Source organism: Nelumbo lutea, chromosome 8 (assembly GCF_056320005.1).
Source record: "Nelumbo lutea isolate HS-2025 chromosome 8, American lotus-T2T, whole genome shotgun sequence".
Classification (NCBI taxonomy): Eukaryota; Viridiplantae; Streptophyta; class Magnoliopsida; order Proteales; family Nelumbonaceae; genus Nelumbo; species Nelumbo lutea.
The window spans coordinates 58,614,157-58,633,533 of record NC_142691.1 but is presented as its reverse complement, the minus strand read 5'-3'; the positions used below and the strand labels follow the sequence as shown (position 1 = coordinate 58,633,533).

General features: G+C 38.8%; 1 protein-coding gene across 3 annotated transcripts in view; it reads right to left on the bottom strand.

Moving 5' to 3' along the window:
* Positions 1-19,377, bottom strand: part of LOC148844404 (uncharacterized) — a 61,418-nt gene that overhangs the window by 29,779 nt on the left and 12,262 nt on the right. For all 3 annotated transcript variants that reach the window (XM_088957590.1, XM_088957591.1, XM_088957592.1), the window contains exons 7-10: positions 16,604-16,750; positions 11,097-11,136; positions 10,818-10,875; positions 10,618-10,700 (exon numbers count right to left, since the gene is read on the bottom strand). In XM_088957590.1, coding sequence (XP_088813716.1) covers positions 10,618-10,700; positions 10,818-10,875; positions 11,097-11,136; positions 16,604-16,750 — 328 coding nt within the window. The remainder of the gene's footprint in view (positions 1-10,617; positions 10,701-10,817; positions 10,876-11,096; positions 11,137-16,603; positions 16,751-19,377) is intronic.

Below are 19,377 nucleotides of genomic sequence, written 5' to 3'. Positions count from 1 at the left end.
AACAAAAGCTTTATTATTCTGCAACTAATAGAGATGATGGCCAGGGAAGTGGGGTGGAACTGTGAAATGCATGGCTCTGGAGAAATTTGAATAACTAGGGGGTTTACCTTAGTTTTTCTGTCCCAAACAAGTGAACATCAGAATCCCAGGACAAACCCCCAAACAAAACATCAAACTGTAGAACATACCAATGGCCAACCACTTTGGTGGATGAAGATGGATTTTAATAGGGAAGCTTGCTTGAAGCCTAAGATGGAAAAGACGAAGGGTTCTCAATGGCTGGTAAATGGAGAAGAATGGTTACAGCAGAGAGAAAAGAGTTCTTGATGGAAGAGATAGTATACCAGAAGAAGCTTACGATAAAGATAAGGGAAGAAAGAAGAGAATGATATGTTAGTGGGTTAAGCTGTATCATGGTTTCAGAGCTTCCTGGACGGAGCAGTACATGTAAGTTGGTGTAGGGCCTGGAACAGTACCATTAGGCAGTTAAGGAGGGAATATTTTGCTGAGAGAAGGAGAAACTCTAACGGATGGTTCATTGTTTTGGAAGAAAGATTTGAGCAAGGAAAAAAAGAAAGGATCATAAAACCAGAAGGCAACAAGCAGCAAAGTTGGAATATGATTGCAAACGAGCTACACCAAAGAATGGTTGAGAGAAAGAATGAAGCGGCAAGGGTACCAGAAATAATGGCACCAGTACTGGGAAAGGAGGAAATGACAGAGAGAAGGAAAAAATTGGAGAGGTTGGGCTTAGAAGAAAAAGATGAAACTCCAGACTCAATGGTGGTGTCTCTTACAACACCAGAACCAAGGATCAAATTGGAGGGGGAAAAGGAAGTTTGGAGCGGAGGTTAATCCTGTCGGCAAAGAAAGAAGTATACGACTGGAAAGAATTACTTGAGGAGGTGACATCCAAGCTTGGGACTCGCCAAGTTGTTATATTAATCCCTTTTAGTGACAGAAAAGCTGTAATGGATGTGGGGGGGAGGGAGATGATGGACTTCACAACCGTAGAAACAATTGAGGGTACTGTAACGATAGAGAACTGGTGCCCTTCGGCTAATGCAGTAATAACTGACGATGGGAGTTTCAAGTTGAAGCTTCTGGGCTTGCCTTTCCATTTATGGCAAAAAACCATCCTCCAAAAAAATAGCGACAGCCATGGGTGGTGCTCTCCTATCTTTCAGGATGGCAGACTTGAGAGCAGTGAATATGAAGGTCGCCAGTGTGAAACCTGAAGCTGTACCAAGAACTCTCAACCTCTATGCTGACAGTTACTGGTACAAAATCTGGATCGCCTCGGAAGTGGAAGCGTCGCTCTGGTATGGAAGGTCGAAGCTTGAAGATGATGGTGACGTGGCAAGGTGGGTTACACTTGGCAAAGAACAGGGACTGAAAGATGGACACATGAGCAGACTTGGGAAGGAAAACTCTCTTGGGAAGGAAGACTCCCCCACCTTGGAAGTTGAATGGCCAGAACTCAACAGTCGCCCAATTAAAGAAAAAAATATAGATCTTTTTGAACCAAAAAACACAGAGGGCCAATCTTTCACAGAAGTAGTCAAAAGGACAACCCGGTCGGACCAAGGTCTGGGCCCACCCAAAGGAGAGAAAAATGTCTTTAGTTCCCGATCTGACCCAACTGGTTTCTTACTGGGTCAAACAAGGTCCAACTGGAAGAAAGGACCTTTTGTTTTACTCGACTCATGTGATACTTTAAAAGGTCACGTGAGTCGGGTCCCTTTGGGTACGACTGGAGACCATATTGGTGCTCTATCATTGTCCTCACAGGAACTGCAAATGAATGATTCACGAAACCGCCGAAGTCACAGAAATGAGTTGAAGTTAAATTGTAGTGGGCTCAAGTCTCCAAATCCGAAGTAGGGAACCAAGATAAATTGGGAGAAAATCGTCCAAACCCCTAGGTATTCCAGAGGTTTGAGAGAGGAGTACGAAGAGGAGGACATTGGTTGGGTTCACTGCGAATCCTCAGATGATGACTACGAATCAGATTCAGAGACAGATAGCGACAGTTTGGGGAAGATATGAAGGAGAAAGAGGAAATGGAGGACTTGCTTAGTGCAGCTGTCGAACTGTTCGTTGGGGAAAGGAACGTGATAACTTCTACTTCAAAATTTCCTAATAATGGTGGAATGCTAAGAGAAGCAGAGTACACTTGGGTGGGTAAAGAGGAAAACTGTGTAATGGAAAGAGGAACACCAAGTCAGGAATTGAATAGTGGGCAGGGAACTTGTAAGAGATGATAACAGTCAATCTTCAAACTTCGGATAAAGGTATCACAGGAGGGGATAAACGACAGAGCGATGGAAGTAATTGTGAGTGTGACTCAGGCTCAGGAAGCTCCTTGCCAAAATCTATTCTGGGAGTGAATTACAAAACCCAGACCCTTGCCGAACCTACCTCAAACTCAGTTCCAGGTATGTCTGTGCTTTTGGGTTTTGGTACTAATTCTAGCTCTAGTCTTGCTGTTTGTACTCCAAGTTCCAGATCTGCTTCCTTGCCGATTGCCCATGATAAAGTTGAGACACAAGAGAAAGAGCAGACAGAGGAGAAAGTGTGGAGCATTATAGTGGAAGAGCTTAATGAATTGGCAAAGGAAGCCATAGAGAAGAAGGAAAATGAGAGTGAGGACAGAGGGAATAAAGTAACTGGAGAAGAGGTGGAATATAGAAAGAGTGAGGGGACCGAAGAGAAGGAATTAGAGAACATTGAAAAAGAAGAGGCAAAAGAAGGTTCGTTGGCTGAATTTGTGGGAAAATTGGGTTGTAAAATAAAAAATCTGAATCAACTGAAAGCATACCTGAAGAATAGAAAAGAAGAAGGGAAGGTGAAAAAAAGAAAGATGAGAGAAGCTAAAAGGTTGAATCTAGATGTGGAAGGGGATAAAAAAGTCAGTGAAAGAAAGGGAGCGGGAAGGAAAGGAGGAAGATAGGAAGAAAGGAGATTAGGGGCAGATCAAGAAGGCAGTATGAAGATTGTGAGTTGGAATGTGAGAGGCTGGGGAATGTAAGAAAGAGGTGTTAATAAAGGAGCTATTAAGAAAAGAAAATTCAGATATACTCCTAATTCAGGAGTCTAACCTCATGACATTTAATAGTAGGTGGGTCAGAAGTGCATTGAGAGCAAATGGCATTAGTTGGGCAATGAGCCCCTCCTGGGGATCTTCTGGAGGAATAGTGACATTGTGGAAAAATGAAGTTGTAGAAGGAGTTGAAGAATTAGTTGGAAATTTTTCAGTTTCTGTCAAATTCAAGCAGGTGGTTGATGGTTTTGAATGGGTTTTAACTAATGTATATGGCCCCAATGGATACAAGCAGAGGAATGAGTTGTGGGAAGATCTAGGAGAAATAAGAGGATTATGGGAAGGTCATCGGTGTTTAGGAGGGGATTTTAATGTAATTAGATTCAATGAGGAGTGTAATAAGGTGCGGCAAAGAAATACTACAAGTATGAGGAAATTCAATGAGTTTATCAATATGTTTGAGCTCAAAGAACTGAATCTGTCGCATAATTGTTTGACATGGTCCAATCTCCAAGCTGAACCAATTTGTTCAAAATTAGACAGATTTCTTTTTACTGCTGATTGGAAAGAACATTGGGGAGATTTGATGTCAAGGACATTGCTTAGAGTCACCTTTGATCATTGGCCAATTTTGATTAATAAAGTGGAGCCTAGGAATAGAGGACCTATACCATTTAAATTTGAGAATGTGTGGCTGTCCCATCCAGGCTTTAAGGAGAAAGTGAAGGAATGGTGGGTAGCAAGTAATCCAAGGGCCAATTGGGAGGGTATGAAATTTCAATGGAAGCTTAAAGAGTTGAAAAATAAAATCAAAGAATGGAATATTCTTCAATTTGGGAGGCTAGAGGAAAGAAAACAACAGTTGATTAACAGATTGAGGAGTTAGATGCAAAAGAAGAACTAGGATTATTTGGGGAAAGGGACAAAGAGCTTAGGTGGGAGCTGAGGAAAAACCTGGAGGATGTCATCTTCAAAGAAGAAATTAGCTGGAGGCAAAAGTCTAGACACAAGTGGGTAAAGGAAGGAGATAGGAACACAAAATTCTTTCATTCTATAGCCAATGGTAGGAGAAAGAAGAACTGGATCTCCAAGTTAGTGATTAATGATGCAACAATGACCCAGCAGAATGAGATTGAAGGGTCCTTTGTGGACCATTTTAAATCAATCTATAGAAGGCCTATGTCTAGCAGATTACACATTGAGGGTTTGGAGTGGCCTAGACTCCCGAAAGAATCAAGGGTGTGGTTGGAGAGAAGCTTTGAATTGGAAGAAATAAGGGTAGCCATATTTTCCATGAATAGATCTAAAGCACCTGGTCCTAATGGCTTTTCGATGGATTTTTATCAAGACTACTGGGAGGTACTTAAGGAGGATATTCAAAGAGTGTTTTCTGAATTCTTTGAAAGAGGGGTCATCAATCCAGGTCTAAACTCTACCTTCCTGGCTCTGATTCCAAAAAAGGGAGATGCTTGTCACCCCAAAGAGTTTAGACCCATTAGTTTGGTACACAACCTTTATAAAATCATTGCTAAGGTGTTATCTCGGAGGATTAGAGAGGTGCTACCCTTAATAATTTCCCCAAATCAGGGTGCCTGTGTGAAGAATAGACAAATTGTGGATCAAATCCTAATTACAAATGAGTGTGAAAGATTTCAAAAGAAGTGGAAAGAAAAGGTTAGTGTGCAAATTGGATCTCGAAAAGGCACATGACTTGGTGGATTGGCCATTCCTATTGGAAGTCATAGAGTCTTTTGGATTTGGGCAAAAGTGGTGCAAGTGGGTGAAAGGATGTATTAGGACTTGCCACTATTCCATTTTAGTGAATGGTAGGGTGGTAGATCGTTTCCCGACTACCAAGGGTATTAGGCAAGGCGACCCCCTTTCTCTTTTCCCTTTTACCCTAATTGTTGAAGTCCTAGGAAAGCTCATTGAGAGGGCAGACTATAGAAACATGGTGAAAGGCTGGAGGGTAGGGAGGAATAGGGTTCGGGGAACACATCTATAATTTGTTGATGACACAATTCTTTTCTGTGGTGGGAATGAGGTAAGTTGGGTGAATAATTTAAAGCAAGTGATAAATGTGTTTGAACAAGTGACTAATCTTAAAGTGAATTTAGATAAGAGTTGTGTGATTGGCATTAATTTGAGTGAAAGTGAGGTGGAGGATAGAGCCCAAATTTTGGGTTGTGAGATTGCTCAATGGCCTTTGATCTATTTGGGGCTGCCACTAGGGGATAACCCAAGCAAAAAGAGTTTCTAGGACCCAGTGATTGAGAGATTCACTAAGAGGTTAGCATCTTGGAAGAAAAATTACCTATCCATGGGAAGCAGGATAACTTTGATTAAGTCAACATTGGCCAATCTGTCTGTGTACTTTCTGTCGGTGTTTAAAATGCTTGAGGGAATATGTGAGGTTTTGGAAAAGTTAATGAGAGATTTCTTATGGGAACCAGAAGAGGAGAAAAGGGATCATAGAGTCAAGTGGGATATAGTTACCAAAACCAAAAGTGATGGTGGGCTTGCTTTAGGTAATTTGCAGAAAAAGAATGAAGCTCTGTTGGGGAAATGGCTTTGGAGATTAAATTTGGAGAGGGATAAATTACGGGCTCAAGTTATCTTAAGTATTCATGGGCAAGTGGCGGATGGCTAAGACTCAGGAGTTTCAGCTAGGGCTACGAGAGCTTCTCCTTGGAAATCCATTCATGCCATACTTCCTTCCTTCCTCTAATCAGATATGATCTGTGCTCTGGTAACCTCGTGAAATTTTGGGATCATGTTTGGGTGGGAAGCACTCCGTTGAAAGAGCTTTTCCCTTCCTTGTATTATCATGTTTTAAAAATGAGCCAATCTCCACTTTTTTTACCACTTCTAATTCAACTATTGACTGGAATTTGGGTTTTAGAAGGGCCCTTAGAGACTCTGAACTGAACCTCATTTCTGACCTGCTAAAAATCCTAGATGATGTGGTGATTGACCCCCTTAGGAGGGATAGTAGGATTTGGGTCCCTTCTCCTTCGGGTGTCTTCTCATGTTCCTCTTTCTTCAAAGAGTTGGATCATTCCCCACCTGTTTTTAGGCTCCCTTTTTCAGTTTTGGAAGTCTGGGGTAGACCAATTCCTCCCAGAATTAGTGCATTTTGCTGGGAAACTTTCCTTGAAAAGTGTAACACTTGCGACCTACTCCAAAGAAAAAGGCCTAATTGGTGTTTATCCCCACACTGGTGCATCCTTTGTAAGAAGAATGGTGAGACTTATTATCACTTGTTGGTTTCTTGCCCATTTGTTTCAGAGATCTGGTGTTGGTTTTTCTATCTTATTGGTTGCAAGTGAAACCCTCCCCCCCCCAAATATACAAAGCCTATTCCATTCTACTACAGTTAGGGGCTGAAGAAGAGAGGGAAAATTCTGTGGTGCGTAAGAGCAGTTGTATGTTGGACACTCTAGGAGGAAAGGAACCAATGGACCTTTCATGGGAAAGAAAGGAATAAGGGTGTAATCATTAAACTAATTTCTATAAGGGTGATTCATTGGGTTAAGACTTTGCAAATTTTTGAAAACTATTCAAAAGGAGATATCATCATGAAGTGGAGAGAAGTGGCTTCGTCAGCTCCAAGGAAGAATTCATCTAACCGAATTTGGTCCCCTCCAGCTTCAGGTTTCATTAAACTAAACTTTGATAGTAGCAGCGAAGGAAATCCAGGCCTATCGGGTATAGGGGGAGCTTTCAGGGATGATGAAGGTCGAATTATTGCTTTGTACTCTGGTTCTATTGGATGGGGGGACTCTCTTAGAACTGAAATACTGGATGTTTTGGAAGGATTAAAAAGAGCTCAAGGGTTAAATATCAGAAAACTGATAGTGGAAGGTGACTCTAAGTTGGCTATAAACTGGCTAATGAAGGATGATTCTAGTTTGTGGAAGTTTCTAAATTAGAAGAAGAAAGTTAGACATCTCACACAAAATATGAAAGTCAAGTTTCAATGGACTAAGAGGTGCGCCAATTCCTTGGCAGATTCATTGGCCAAACAAGGGGTGGGAAGAGTTAATTTTTTCTGGGCAATATTGTAATCTGAACTGTATTCTTGGGAGGGTTAAGAGTTTTTTTTTTATATAAATGATTGAATTTTATTCAATAAAATCAATAAGATATTACAATACAGCCTTCCCAAAGGAGGGGCACGAGCCACAATAGCAACAATGTACTACCTCAGACTAGTAACAAAAAATTTACAAAGCTGCCCAGAAAAACTGTTCCCTTGATACCCCTTTTTTAGCTAACCCATCCGCTATGGTGTTAGCTGTTCTACCCACCCACTGAAAAATAACATTCATGTTCCATGAGAACCATTTAGCTTTCCTCATAATACCCCTGTAGAAACAGATCACTGAATCTGGATTTTTTAGCCAACCCACAACAACTTTGGAGTCTCCTTCAACAATCAAATTTTGAACTCATAACTGATCCACAACCCGAATGCCTTGTTCTGCCGCTAGGAGCTCAGCTCTGATAGAGTCTCCTATACCCACAGAGCCTGAGAACAAAGCTAAAACGTTACTATCTTTATCTCTCAGCACCCCACCAATCCCTGAAGGCCCCAGATTTCCTTGGCTGCTACCATCAAAATTCAGCTTTGTCCAGTCTTCTGAAGGGGGTACCTACAAATCTGGTACCCTGTTCTTTCTGTTACTGCTACTAGCCACAGCCCTCCAGTTCCTCCACATGTCATCAAAGGAATATAATTTTAAGGAATCTAATAATCTCAGCCAGTGGATTGCCCTGGTCAAAATACAGGAGGGTTAAGAGTTTTTACCCCTCCTTTTGTATCTTTCTTTATTAATATCTATTAATAAAATTCTTTGTTATCTATCAAAAAAATAATAATAACAAAAGCTTTATTAATTATGAGAAGATTGTGAAACTTTAGGTACAATAGGGGGAGATAAAATGTCTTAGCTCTCCATCAACAAAATACAATGAAAGAAAATTAAAAATTAGCCCAAAAGATAGACTCCCTATTCACCCCTTGCTTGGCCAACCCATCTGCAAATGAGTTAGTGGTCCTCTTCACCCAGCTATATTGTATCTCAAAGTCCCTACACAGCCATAAGAATTTTTTTCTTTTCATTGTTATAGCTCCACAAACCACTGTCCTCTTTCTTCAACCAACTAACCACCACCTACAAATCACCTTCCAAGATCAAACGTCTTATATTTAGTTCCCTTGCACTTTGAATTCCTTCCAGAGCTGCAAGGATATCAGCCCTAAGAGAATCACCTTCTCCAATAGGGCCAGAGAACAAAGCAATAACAATACCCTCCTCATTCCTGAATACTCCCCCAATCCCAGAGGATCCTGGATTCCTTAAACTACTGCCATCAAAATTCAATTTTATAAATCCAGAGGGAGGAGGGGACTAAGAATCCTCTTGCACAGAGCAGAGGTAGCTCCCTCTTCCCAATTTTACAACATAGTGTTTCAATATCGTTTATATTGATTTCAACGACTTTTACTTGGGCATTTAGAAATTTGAAATATTGCCACTTATTGCTAAAATTAGTCAGATAAGTAGTCAAGTGCATTTGGTTACACCTATGGCAGACCCACTAAATACATGAACTCTTGCTCTGGTTAATAAGTGATACACAAACATTTTCTTTACTCTTTAAATATTTTAAAACTTTCAATATAACAATAATACCCTTCATACCCATGTTTAAATAAAACCAAGGTTCAAAGTATCAATACGATACACCCTGTATCGGGCGTATCATATCGTATCATGAGGGTTCCTATACACCTGTTTAAAGTTGTTTTCAGGAAACCCTTTATTTTATTTATTAAATAATATAAGAATATCTACAAAATGAAATTTTGAAAAAAAAAAAAAAACAAAATGTATGGTTTAAACTACCAATACACCACTGCTGATACACAAAGGTGTACTGATACTTTAAACCATGAATAAAACAAACTGCAATGGCCACTCTAGTTAACAACTCCAATATGCTCGTCTAACAGGACCACAAACATACATTGTCTAGACATAAAAATAACCTTTTATCACAATATGATCTAATTAAACTTCAGAGGTATCAGATTTCAGATTTCCAAATGTCATCTTGGTAATAATATTAATAAAATCACCATTTCTATATGTCATCAAAACAAATTGTTTTAATACCATTCAATTCTCTTTAAACCCATAACTTTTCATTTTTCCCATTATATATAAATTGTCCTTAAAATTTTCATTAGTGAAAATTTTTAATTATGCATAATTTATTCAAATGTATTTGGTTAACTCTTTTGAAAGGATCACCAATAACAATATAGCAATAGAAGCATATGCATATATCTATTATAATTTCTATATTAAATAAAAAACAATGGCATAAAATTTACAATTCAAAATATCAAGAATAGGTACATTTGATATTATATGATAATTTATAGCACGTAATATTTTCAAATCCTTAATTTATTACTAGTCAGGAAGTAGACGTCTTCATATGAACTAATCATTTAAAAAATCACTGTTATTGCTTTCTAATCATCCAATTAATTAACAGAACATGTCCTTTTATAATTTTAAAAATACTAAAACATATTTTTATTAGATGAATAATTACTTAAGAAGGCTCAAGGCTCTTCCCTGTACCAGAACACCTTTTTAAGGAGCCTGCTTCAAGATAGGCAAATTACCGGTCAGATCATTAATGCTAATAAATGCATAAAGGAAATGAGAATATCAGAGAAAGGGCTTGGTTTGAGGTGATGTCATGATGAGCATGTGTGGGCTTGGTGATAGGTGATGCAAGTAGATTTTGGGATATACAATCTTGTCATTACTCAATTTTTGCGAATGGGGTGGTTAAGGGCTTTTCTTTTGGAAGCACGCAGGTCTTAGACAAGGGGATCCACTATTTCCCTTTCTCTTCATTATGGTTGCAAATGCTTGGTAGAACTATCAATAGAACTGGTAGAATGCAGAAAATAAGGGATTGGAGAATCAAGAAGATAGAATGGTAGTCAAACATCTCCACTTTGCTGATGGCATCTTTGTCTTCTGTGAGGGAGGAGAGGCTCGAAGGATAAAGAATTCAAGGTTGGCTGTGGAGCTCTTTGGGTAATCTTCTAATTAAATGATCAATCTAGATAAAAGCTGTTTTGCAGGGATTAATGTGGATGAGAGCATGGTTCAAAGTATCGATACGATACGCCCGATAGGGGGCATATTGTATCGTATCTTTTGAAAAAGATACGGTCCGAAATGCCTGTTTCCAGGTGTTTCAGACCCCCAATTTTTTTAATAATAAAAAGCATGCTAAAAGCTTCCCAAAAAACCAAAATGTGAAAAAAAAAATAAAGTTTCAGCCGTTTCTAAGTACCGATACGATACGACCGAAACTCGTATCGTATCGATACTTTGAACCTTGGATGAGAGCAATTTAGTCTCCTATGTGGAAGTTTCACATTACCTATCAAAAAAGCAAATTCCAATAACAAGAATGTTTTCAACCAAACCTGAAATAGAAAACATAATTTCACTACTAGAAAACATATGAGTGCTTACCGTATCAATGTCTTCAGTTGTTGTCCAGGCAAATTTTGTCATAGGGTGCTTTTCATACAAAGGTCTTTTAATCTTATCTAAAGCTGACATAAAGGGAAAACAACACAATCATGAAACCAGGATCATCAAAGAAAGGCATAAACCTACCACTTCTAATACAAGAAAACATGTAAGAGATGAGAGCAAAGTTTGCTACTTACCAAGAATAGTTTCCTGGACATTTTTTGACTGAAGAATTTTTGCCTGCAGACCCTTTTTCTGCAAGTCAATTTCTGTTAGAGCTTCATCCAAATGATTTAAAAAAAGATATAGGAGTAAAAAAATCCTACGTCTAACAGACTGATACAAACAAATGAACATTTCAAAAAAAAGCATTATCTATTTACCATAAAAGGAAAAAAAACATGTGCACCTAGAGGTAATATAAAGGGCAATGAGAGTCATTAAAAACAAAATGTAAGATGTAAATTGGAAATTACCTCCTTAAGGAAACTAATTTCAGACTCGGATAAGCCTCTCCTGTGCAAGAAAAAAAATAAAAAATCTAAATTTTTACTTTTATGCATAAATTAGAAACTATTAATCATAAAAAAAAAAAAAACAGGCCTACAAAAGAAAACAAAATATATAGCCTTACAATGCAAACCATGTGCATCCAATACAATGTTCCAGCTAAATATAAAATGTCTCCTATCAACGGATAATTATTATCTGTAAGAATCAAAGGATTTTACAGATGATTATTAACAGACAGATATTACTTGGATGTAAAGAAAAAGTAGACTCGCAAAGTGCTATCTACCCCCAAAAACTAACACATTGTATTCCCCTTGGAGTCTACCCACGAAAACTAATCCACTGGAGTGTGAACATCAGTTCCTCAGCTAGTGCTCTAACCAAAGCCTAAATAAAAGTACTGCCAAAACCAACTGACATATAACAGTAAGAACAAAAGGAAAAAGAGTTTGGTAGTAAAGCAATTCCAAAGAAAAACCGGGTACCATTTGACACAACAATCTCCTATGGAGCCCACTGACCTAAACGATCTCTAGATTGGACCAAAAAATAGAAATCAATGTTATAAGCATCCAAGATTATTCAATATCTTGAAAGAAGCCTCATTCCTATGTTTCCAGGATCTGAAAGGACAGTCTTGTAATTCAGACTGATTTGAATATTAAGCCAACTTTAGGGTTTCAGGGTTTCTTTGGATGGTTGGAAGGTTTAGTCCTCCAGTAATTTGTTATTATTAGTAAAACCTACTACTCCAATAATTTCTTAACTACAATTTATGGTAAAAATCTGTCAAAATTATTGATGATTTTAAATGAGGCTTCCCCACAAAAAACGCAACCAAACCTCATTATCCAACAGCATGAAATGCTACTTCATACACATGCAAGGAAACTTTTAGAGATAAAACATGCAAGGATAACTTTAATATAAAATGCAATTCAACAAAGAACTTTTTTTTATCAATAACCACATTTCATTAATTAATCACAAAAATATTACAAGGATGAAGATAAACTTTCTTATCTTCCAGTTGGAGCTTGAGCTCCCAAGAACAAAAACGGAAAAAATTACACTTGTGCCCAAAACATTAACTCCCTCTCAACTCCTTGCTTAGCTAACCCATCAGCAAAGGAGTTAGCTGACCTTTTCACCCAGAAGATCTTAATTTCCATCTCTTGAACAAGCCATCTAAATTTCCTCCTCTCATTACTGTACATCCATAAACTGCTATTTTCTTTGTTCAGCCACCCTACCACCACCTCCGATCCCCTTCAATGATGAGTTTTCTAATATTCATCTCCTTAGCTCTTTGGACTCCTAGAACTGCAAAAATCTCAGCCCTGAGAGAATCACCCACTCCAATTGGGCCTGAAAACAAGGCTGAAACCAGCCCATTCTCACCCCTAAACACACCTCCGATCCCCGATTGTCCTGGATTCCCCGACTACTCCCATCAAAGTTAAGTTTTAAAAAACTGGCCGGTGGGGGGGTCCAATACACACTCATTATTGTTTTGGGCTGGGTGCAGTTAGCAATCTCACTCCACTTCCTCAATAAATCATCCACTGAGAAGTCTGTAAACAGCTCTGAAGATTTTGTTAACAGATGTTATTTTATATATGTATAGTACCGCAGGGGTACTATTGTACTTTTCCTTTCTTTATGTTTAGTTGTTGCCGCCCTAGTATAAATAATAACATACTGCTCCGCCTACAGTATCTTTCTGGGCTCTCAGTCCTCTCGTCTCTCCTCTCCTCTCTGTTTACAAGTAGACGATTCTGCCTGTAGTTGGTAGATTTTTGCATAGTGTCACAGTTCCGAATATGTTGATTTTGCTTGTTCCCAAATCTCATTTGCCGTTTTAGCCCACATGAAATTCCTCCTTATTTGAGGTTGCATAGAGACTAAAAGCCAAGACATAACCATGCTGTTTTCCTGATTCCATCTATCATATTCAGCACTCCCAGAGTGTGGTTCTTTAATTCTCCCATTAATATAACCTATCTTCCCCCTTGCAGTGATGTACAGTTTGATCCCTCTTGACCACTCTAAATAATTTAAACCATCAAGAGGGACAACAGCCATGGGAAAGGATAGGTCCACACCCCCACTCATTCCATTCAGCGTTGAGGAAACTCCAGATGTAGCAGAATCTTCACCACTCATGATTTCAAATTCAAAAACAACACCCAAAAAGAGGAACACAGCCTCAACAAGTTGTTACAGAAGGTACCAGACCTTCAGTCCACCAAAAAACTGCTGTTGCAGCACATAAACAAGGTCCTTATGACCTACAGTTTCACAAGGATCCAAGAAAAACTGCTGTTGCAGCACATAAACAAGGTCCTTACGACCTATGGTTTCACAGGGATCCAAGAAAAACTTCTGTTGCAGCACATAAACAAGGTCCTTACGACCTACGGTTTCACAGGGATCAAACAACCCCACAACAAAAAGGAAAAGAAAAGGGTGAAGCTCACCTCACACCTCGGCAGACCTAGTACAGGTTCAGTACAGGCACACGACCAAAAAGGAAAAGAGAGTAAACAAAAGGTACTTCAATCAAACATCAGGGCAGCCAAACAGCAGATGATAACTTCATGAACATCAGATGATAACTTCTGAAAGTTTCAGTCGAACATCAGGGCAGCCGAACAGCAGATGGACAGCATATGGTAACTTTTGAAAATCTATCACCCTCGAAACAAAGTCTTCTACATGCTGGAAGAGGAAAAGACGGACTGCTTGACTTCTACATGCTGGAAGAGGAAAAGACAGACTGCTCGACTTCACCCTTCAGACCTGGACGTCCCGCTCTGATACCATGTTGTATAAGAAGAGAGAAAGGGAGAGACGAGAGGACTAAGAGCCCAAAAAGATACTACAGGCGGAGCAGTATGTTATTATTTATACTAGGGCGACAACAACTAAACATAAAGAAATGAAGTATGCCCTAGATTTACTCCAGAACACTGGAAAAATGGGAATGAAGCCAGTTGACTCTCCCATTGATCCCAACCATAAATTAGGTGACAACCAAGGTGAACCTATCAAGGATGTGAGATTGCTTATGATGTTGGTGTCCTTAGCCAGTTTATGCATGCACCTATGTCCACTCATCTTGAAGCAACAGAAAGAATCCTCCGATATCTTAAAAGGTTTCCAAGTGCTGGATTGTTGTTTCAAAGACATGGGCATTTGAAAGTTAAGTGTATACTGATGCAAATTGGGCTGGATCTCTAAATGACAGAAAGTCTACTAGTGGCTACTGCACCTTTATACGAGGAAACCTTGTTACCTGGAGAAGTAAAAAGCAAAGTGTGGTGGCTAGATCCAGTGCTGAAGCTGAATATCGTGCAATGGCTCATGAAGTGGCTGAAAGTATGTGGATAAAGAATCTGTTGAGTGAGTTGGGTTTTCCAGTGGACAAGCCTATGACCCTATTCTGTGATAACAAAGCAGTCATAAACATTCCTGCTAACCCAGTGCTACATGATAGAACAAAACACATCGAAGTCGACAAGCATTTTATCAAAGAGAAAGTCATCACAGGCGAAGTGTGTACTCCCTATGTCAGCTCTGAGGACCAACTTGCAAACATCTTTACAAAAGGATTACACCACTCAAGGCATCATGATCCATGTAACAAGTTGGGCATGATTGATATCTATGCTCCAACTTGAGGGGGAGTGTTAACAGATGTTATTTTATATATGTATAGTACCGCAGGGGTACTATTGTACTTTTCCTTTCTTTATGTTTAGTTGTTGTCGCCCTAGTATAAATAAAAACATACTGCTCCGCCTGCAGTATCTTTTTGGGCTCTCAGTCCTCTCGTCTCTCCTCTCCTCTCTCCCTTTCTCTCTTCTTCCTATACAACAGATTTCAGCCATTGTACTGCCCTTAAATGGATCAAATCTCTCAATTTTTCACTGCCCCTCTCTTCTTCAGAGAAGATCCTGGGATTTCTTTCCTCCCACAAAGCCCAACATACAGCAGCCCTCAAACATCTCCACATGGTTCTTCCCCTTTTCAATCGGCACCTGAAGAAGGAAGGGGACAAAAGGCTTTGCAAATTTTTTGGAGGATTCCAACTACCCCCAAAGAGGGATAATGCCCACACCCAAATGGACTTAGCAAACTGGCAATTTACCAATAGATGAAAACAAGTTTCACCATTCGCTTTACATAGAACACACCAGTTAGGGGATAAACAAGTATCGGGCCTCTTCTTTTGGAGCAAGTCACCGTATTGATTCTTTCCAAAAAAGCTTCCCAACAAAAACCACCAACTCTAGGGGGAATTGGTCTGCACCAAACCTCAGTGTCCGGGAAGGGAGGGGAAATAGGGCTAGGGGTCTGACTTAGAACTTTGAAAAAAGAGGCACAAGAAAAAGAGCCAGAGGGGGTGGGGGTCCATATTCTAGAATCCAGCTTAGTAGGGTCCAAGAAAACATTATCAAGGAGGCCAAGGAGGCTCAAGATACTATTCAAGTCTATATATCTCACAACCCTTCTCAAGCCCAAATTCCACCCAAATCCAGAAGATGAGGAAGAAGGGGTAATGAAAGAAGAAGCTAGCTCATTCTTAAAATCAAAAAGGGCATACAAGGAAGGAAACAAATCCATAAGAGTGGCATTCCCACCCAGATTTGTTCCCAGAATTTTATGGAATTGCCCGTGTTCAAATCATACCTGATGAGAGGAGAAAAAGTTGGAAGCAGATCGTGAATGGCTTTCCATGGTGACGCACTTTTATAATAGGTAACAATTGAAGTTTTTTTTTTCTGAAGAAGGCAATGTAAACAACTTATTAAATAACCAGCAAGAAACATGATGCAACAAGCCCACAAGGACAACTCCCCAGCTCTTGGAGCTCAGAAAGACAGTTGGATTCTGATGCTAAAGCCCCTTTACAACAGAGACCGAACACACCAACTTGCCAAAAGAAAAAGCAATTAGCTCCACCTCCTTTGAGGTTTGTTGAAATTGTCTTCTGTTTCTTTCAGCCCGCACAGTGCCAAACACAACCGCAGGAATAGACAACCAGATGCACTTTGCTGTCTGGTCGAACCTAGAAGACTCCAGCACCACAAGAGATCCATGAAAGTCTTTGGCATAGCCCAGGACACCCCCCATAGCTTTGAGGTGTGCCACCAGAATCAGGAGACAACAGAACATTTGAAGTTTATTATACAATTAAAAGAATGCAATATATACAACATGACAAGCATCACAAAGTCAGCAAGAGAATTTCTTGGCTCCTTCCACCAGAATCCAAGAAATAAATATGCAATAGAAGGGAGGAAAACATTTGAAAACACTTTATCTTATACTTAAGAAATATCAACCTGCATGGTTTCTATGTATTATTTGGTTATCTCCAAAGTAGTTTGGCATACCACGAAACAATTTGCATTTAAGACAAGTACCTCACTAGCCTGAATGAGAAGAAGATCAGAGTACTTACCGATATCCATACTTAGCTCTTTTCCCATGTTTAGGATTCAAGATGAAAATATTGTATGCATTTTCAAGTTGAAGATAGTCAACAAGATTTGTGAAAAGAAAATCCATACTATCCACATCTACTTGCCAAAGAATATCTTCATCATCTCTGTACATACAAGCATTAAAACATCATAACAGAGCAGCTCAAAAGCATCCATATCGAATTACATGCAGTAATCAGCCAAGCATTTCTTCAAACTGAAACTTTCAATGTTAGTATAAATGAACAAATTAAAGAACACAAAGAAATGATTCTTTAGCCCCAAAAGATTGTTCCACTAACAATTTAAATTACCTATAGGCCATACTAGGAGAAAGGACATGTACTTTTCCTCTACTTTCCCTTTCCTTTCTTTCATTGTAGTCAAAGTATACGAGTAAGTTGGGTTCATACTGGAGAATAATTCAATAACTCTACTGTTAAAGATGCATGAAAGGTTGTTTTATGCAACCTTTAATTTGCACCCCACTCCCACTCTTTTTCACCTGGAATGATCAAGCTTATGGTTGTTCTCCATGGAATGCAGGCCAGTAAGGTTCAATCAGGCATTTGGAGAATATAAAGGATGTTATTGGTTGCTCTGATATCCCATGAGAACTGAGGATTCAACCAGAACAGTTATCTTGTCCTTGCTCCAGATTTGAGATCAATATATTCCCTGGCTATTCTAGGTACATATGGTGGTCATTGATGAGGAATGGTAGTGAGGGCAGTATTGATTTGGACACTTTATCGCAGTTCTCGATTGATGATTTATAGAAAAATTGGAAGATGGTGGTTAGAAGCTCATTCAAAAAGGAAAGCATAACTTAGCGTGGATGCCAGATGCCTCCTGTTGAAGATTACGTGGGGCTAAATTTTGATGAGAGCAGCCAAGACAGGCCCTTTGGAATAGGAAGGGTGATAAAAGGACATGTCAGGCCAAATTGCTTGTTGCATTACAAGGGGTACAAATTGCAATTGAAATGAATATAGTAAACGTTGAGATTGAAGGGGACTCAAAATTGGTGACAGGATGATTGCAAGAACCAGAGTCTATAACATAGTGTTTTAGGGATGAGATGAAAGATACAGTTCACAAAAAATATGAATTTGAGGATACATTGGGGGAGGAGATCGGCAAATGTGATGGCAGATGCTTTAGCTAAGCAAGGGATTAATAGGAATCAATCATTCTGGCCTCAATTGTAATATGAAATTTTATTTTATATTGAGAGAGATAGCACCTCATGCCTCTCTAAGGGTTGCTTGTACTGCCTATATTTACTGAATTAATATAAGTTTATTATAATTATCAAAAAAGGGACCTAGAAAAGCTGAGATATTTTCTGGGTATTGAAGTTACCAAAACCATTTTCAAGGCACCACGGGCAAGGCAGTAGAGGGCACCTTGTCACCTAGTCACCCAGGCAGGCACATTGATGATGCCTAGGGAATGGGATTCTTTTGAATAAAAACCATGAATCCTAGGGTAGTTACCTAGGTTCTATACAGTGTTTTATAAGCGCAAGACGCAAAAAAAGCACAAGGGCCAATTTGCGCCTGAGGTGCAAGGCGAGGTGCGTGCCTTTTTAAGAAAGGCGCAAAATTACCAAAAAAAAGCTAAAAAATCAAAAAAAAAGTCAGAAAATTCCAAAAAAATGCAAAAATATTAAAAAATAATAAACATAATGTTAATAAAAATATAAACTTAAATTTTAAAATAAATTATTTAAAAAACCTATTATCTAAATTTTTTTTGATAAATAACCTATTATCTAAAATTAAAATACATAAACATAACATGTAAAGTGTATTCAAATGAAAATTTAAAAATAAAAGCAAACATATAAAGCATTTTCAGGCATGTAAAACCTGCAATCTCTTTTTTTCCTTAATTGCATTGCTTCAAGTAGTTAATGTGATGATTGATCAAAAAAAATAGTAGTTAATGTGATGTAAAACATATTGCATTCTTGAATCTATGAGTCGCCTTTGTAGCACGCCCCTCGAGGCAAGCCTGAACAAGTCTATGTTAGGGTCTGAAATTCTTATTTCTCACATAAAAAAAATAATGATTTTACAACTTTCATTGCCTTTTAAGAAGATATTTTATGAAGATATTCAAAAGGCAATGAAAGAAGAAGAAAATCAGCATGTGATTACACAAAAGTTCGAATTCTTCCATGCTTTATTAATTCAGGTTTTGAAGTCTTCAAGGGTTCAAGACAGTATACATCTTGATTGAACCCTAACAAATAAGAAAAATAATAAAAAGAAACTAGTATTTTAACTCAAACTGAACAATTTAGGTTTAACAATGTCTGTTTTACTACTATAATCTCTGAAAATTAAGAACATTAAAGTAGCCAAAAGCACCGTGTAAAAAATATCTTGGCAATTAAGTGGCGCAACCCTCCATGAGTGCCTTATCAACTACGTGTCATTCTACATGTTAAGCTACCTTGGTATTACCTGATTGTCATAGTTAGGTACCATACCCTAAAGTAGTCCATATTTTATATGATAGTGGCTTGTTCTTGTATCACTCGATGTAGCAATACCAAACATGCCCTCGCTGGGTTATTTAGTTGGTTTTGAATTTCGTTGATAGCAGCATGTGCGTGTTTTATTGGATGGTCACGAGAAATTGTTGTGACTATGTGAGCTCATGAACAAATCCACCAGGCATGCACCTATTGGGTGATTTGGTCTATCCTTTGACTTCTAGCTTGCCCGGGTTTCTCAGAGGC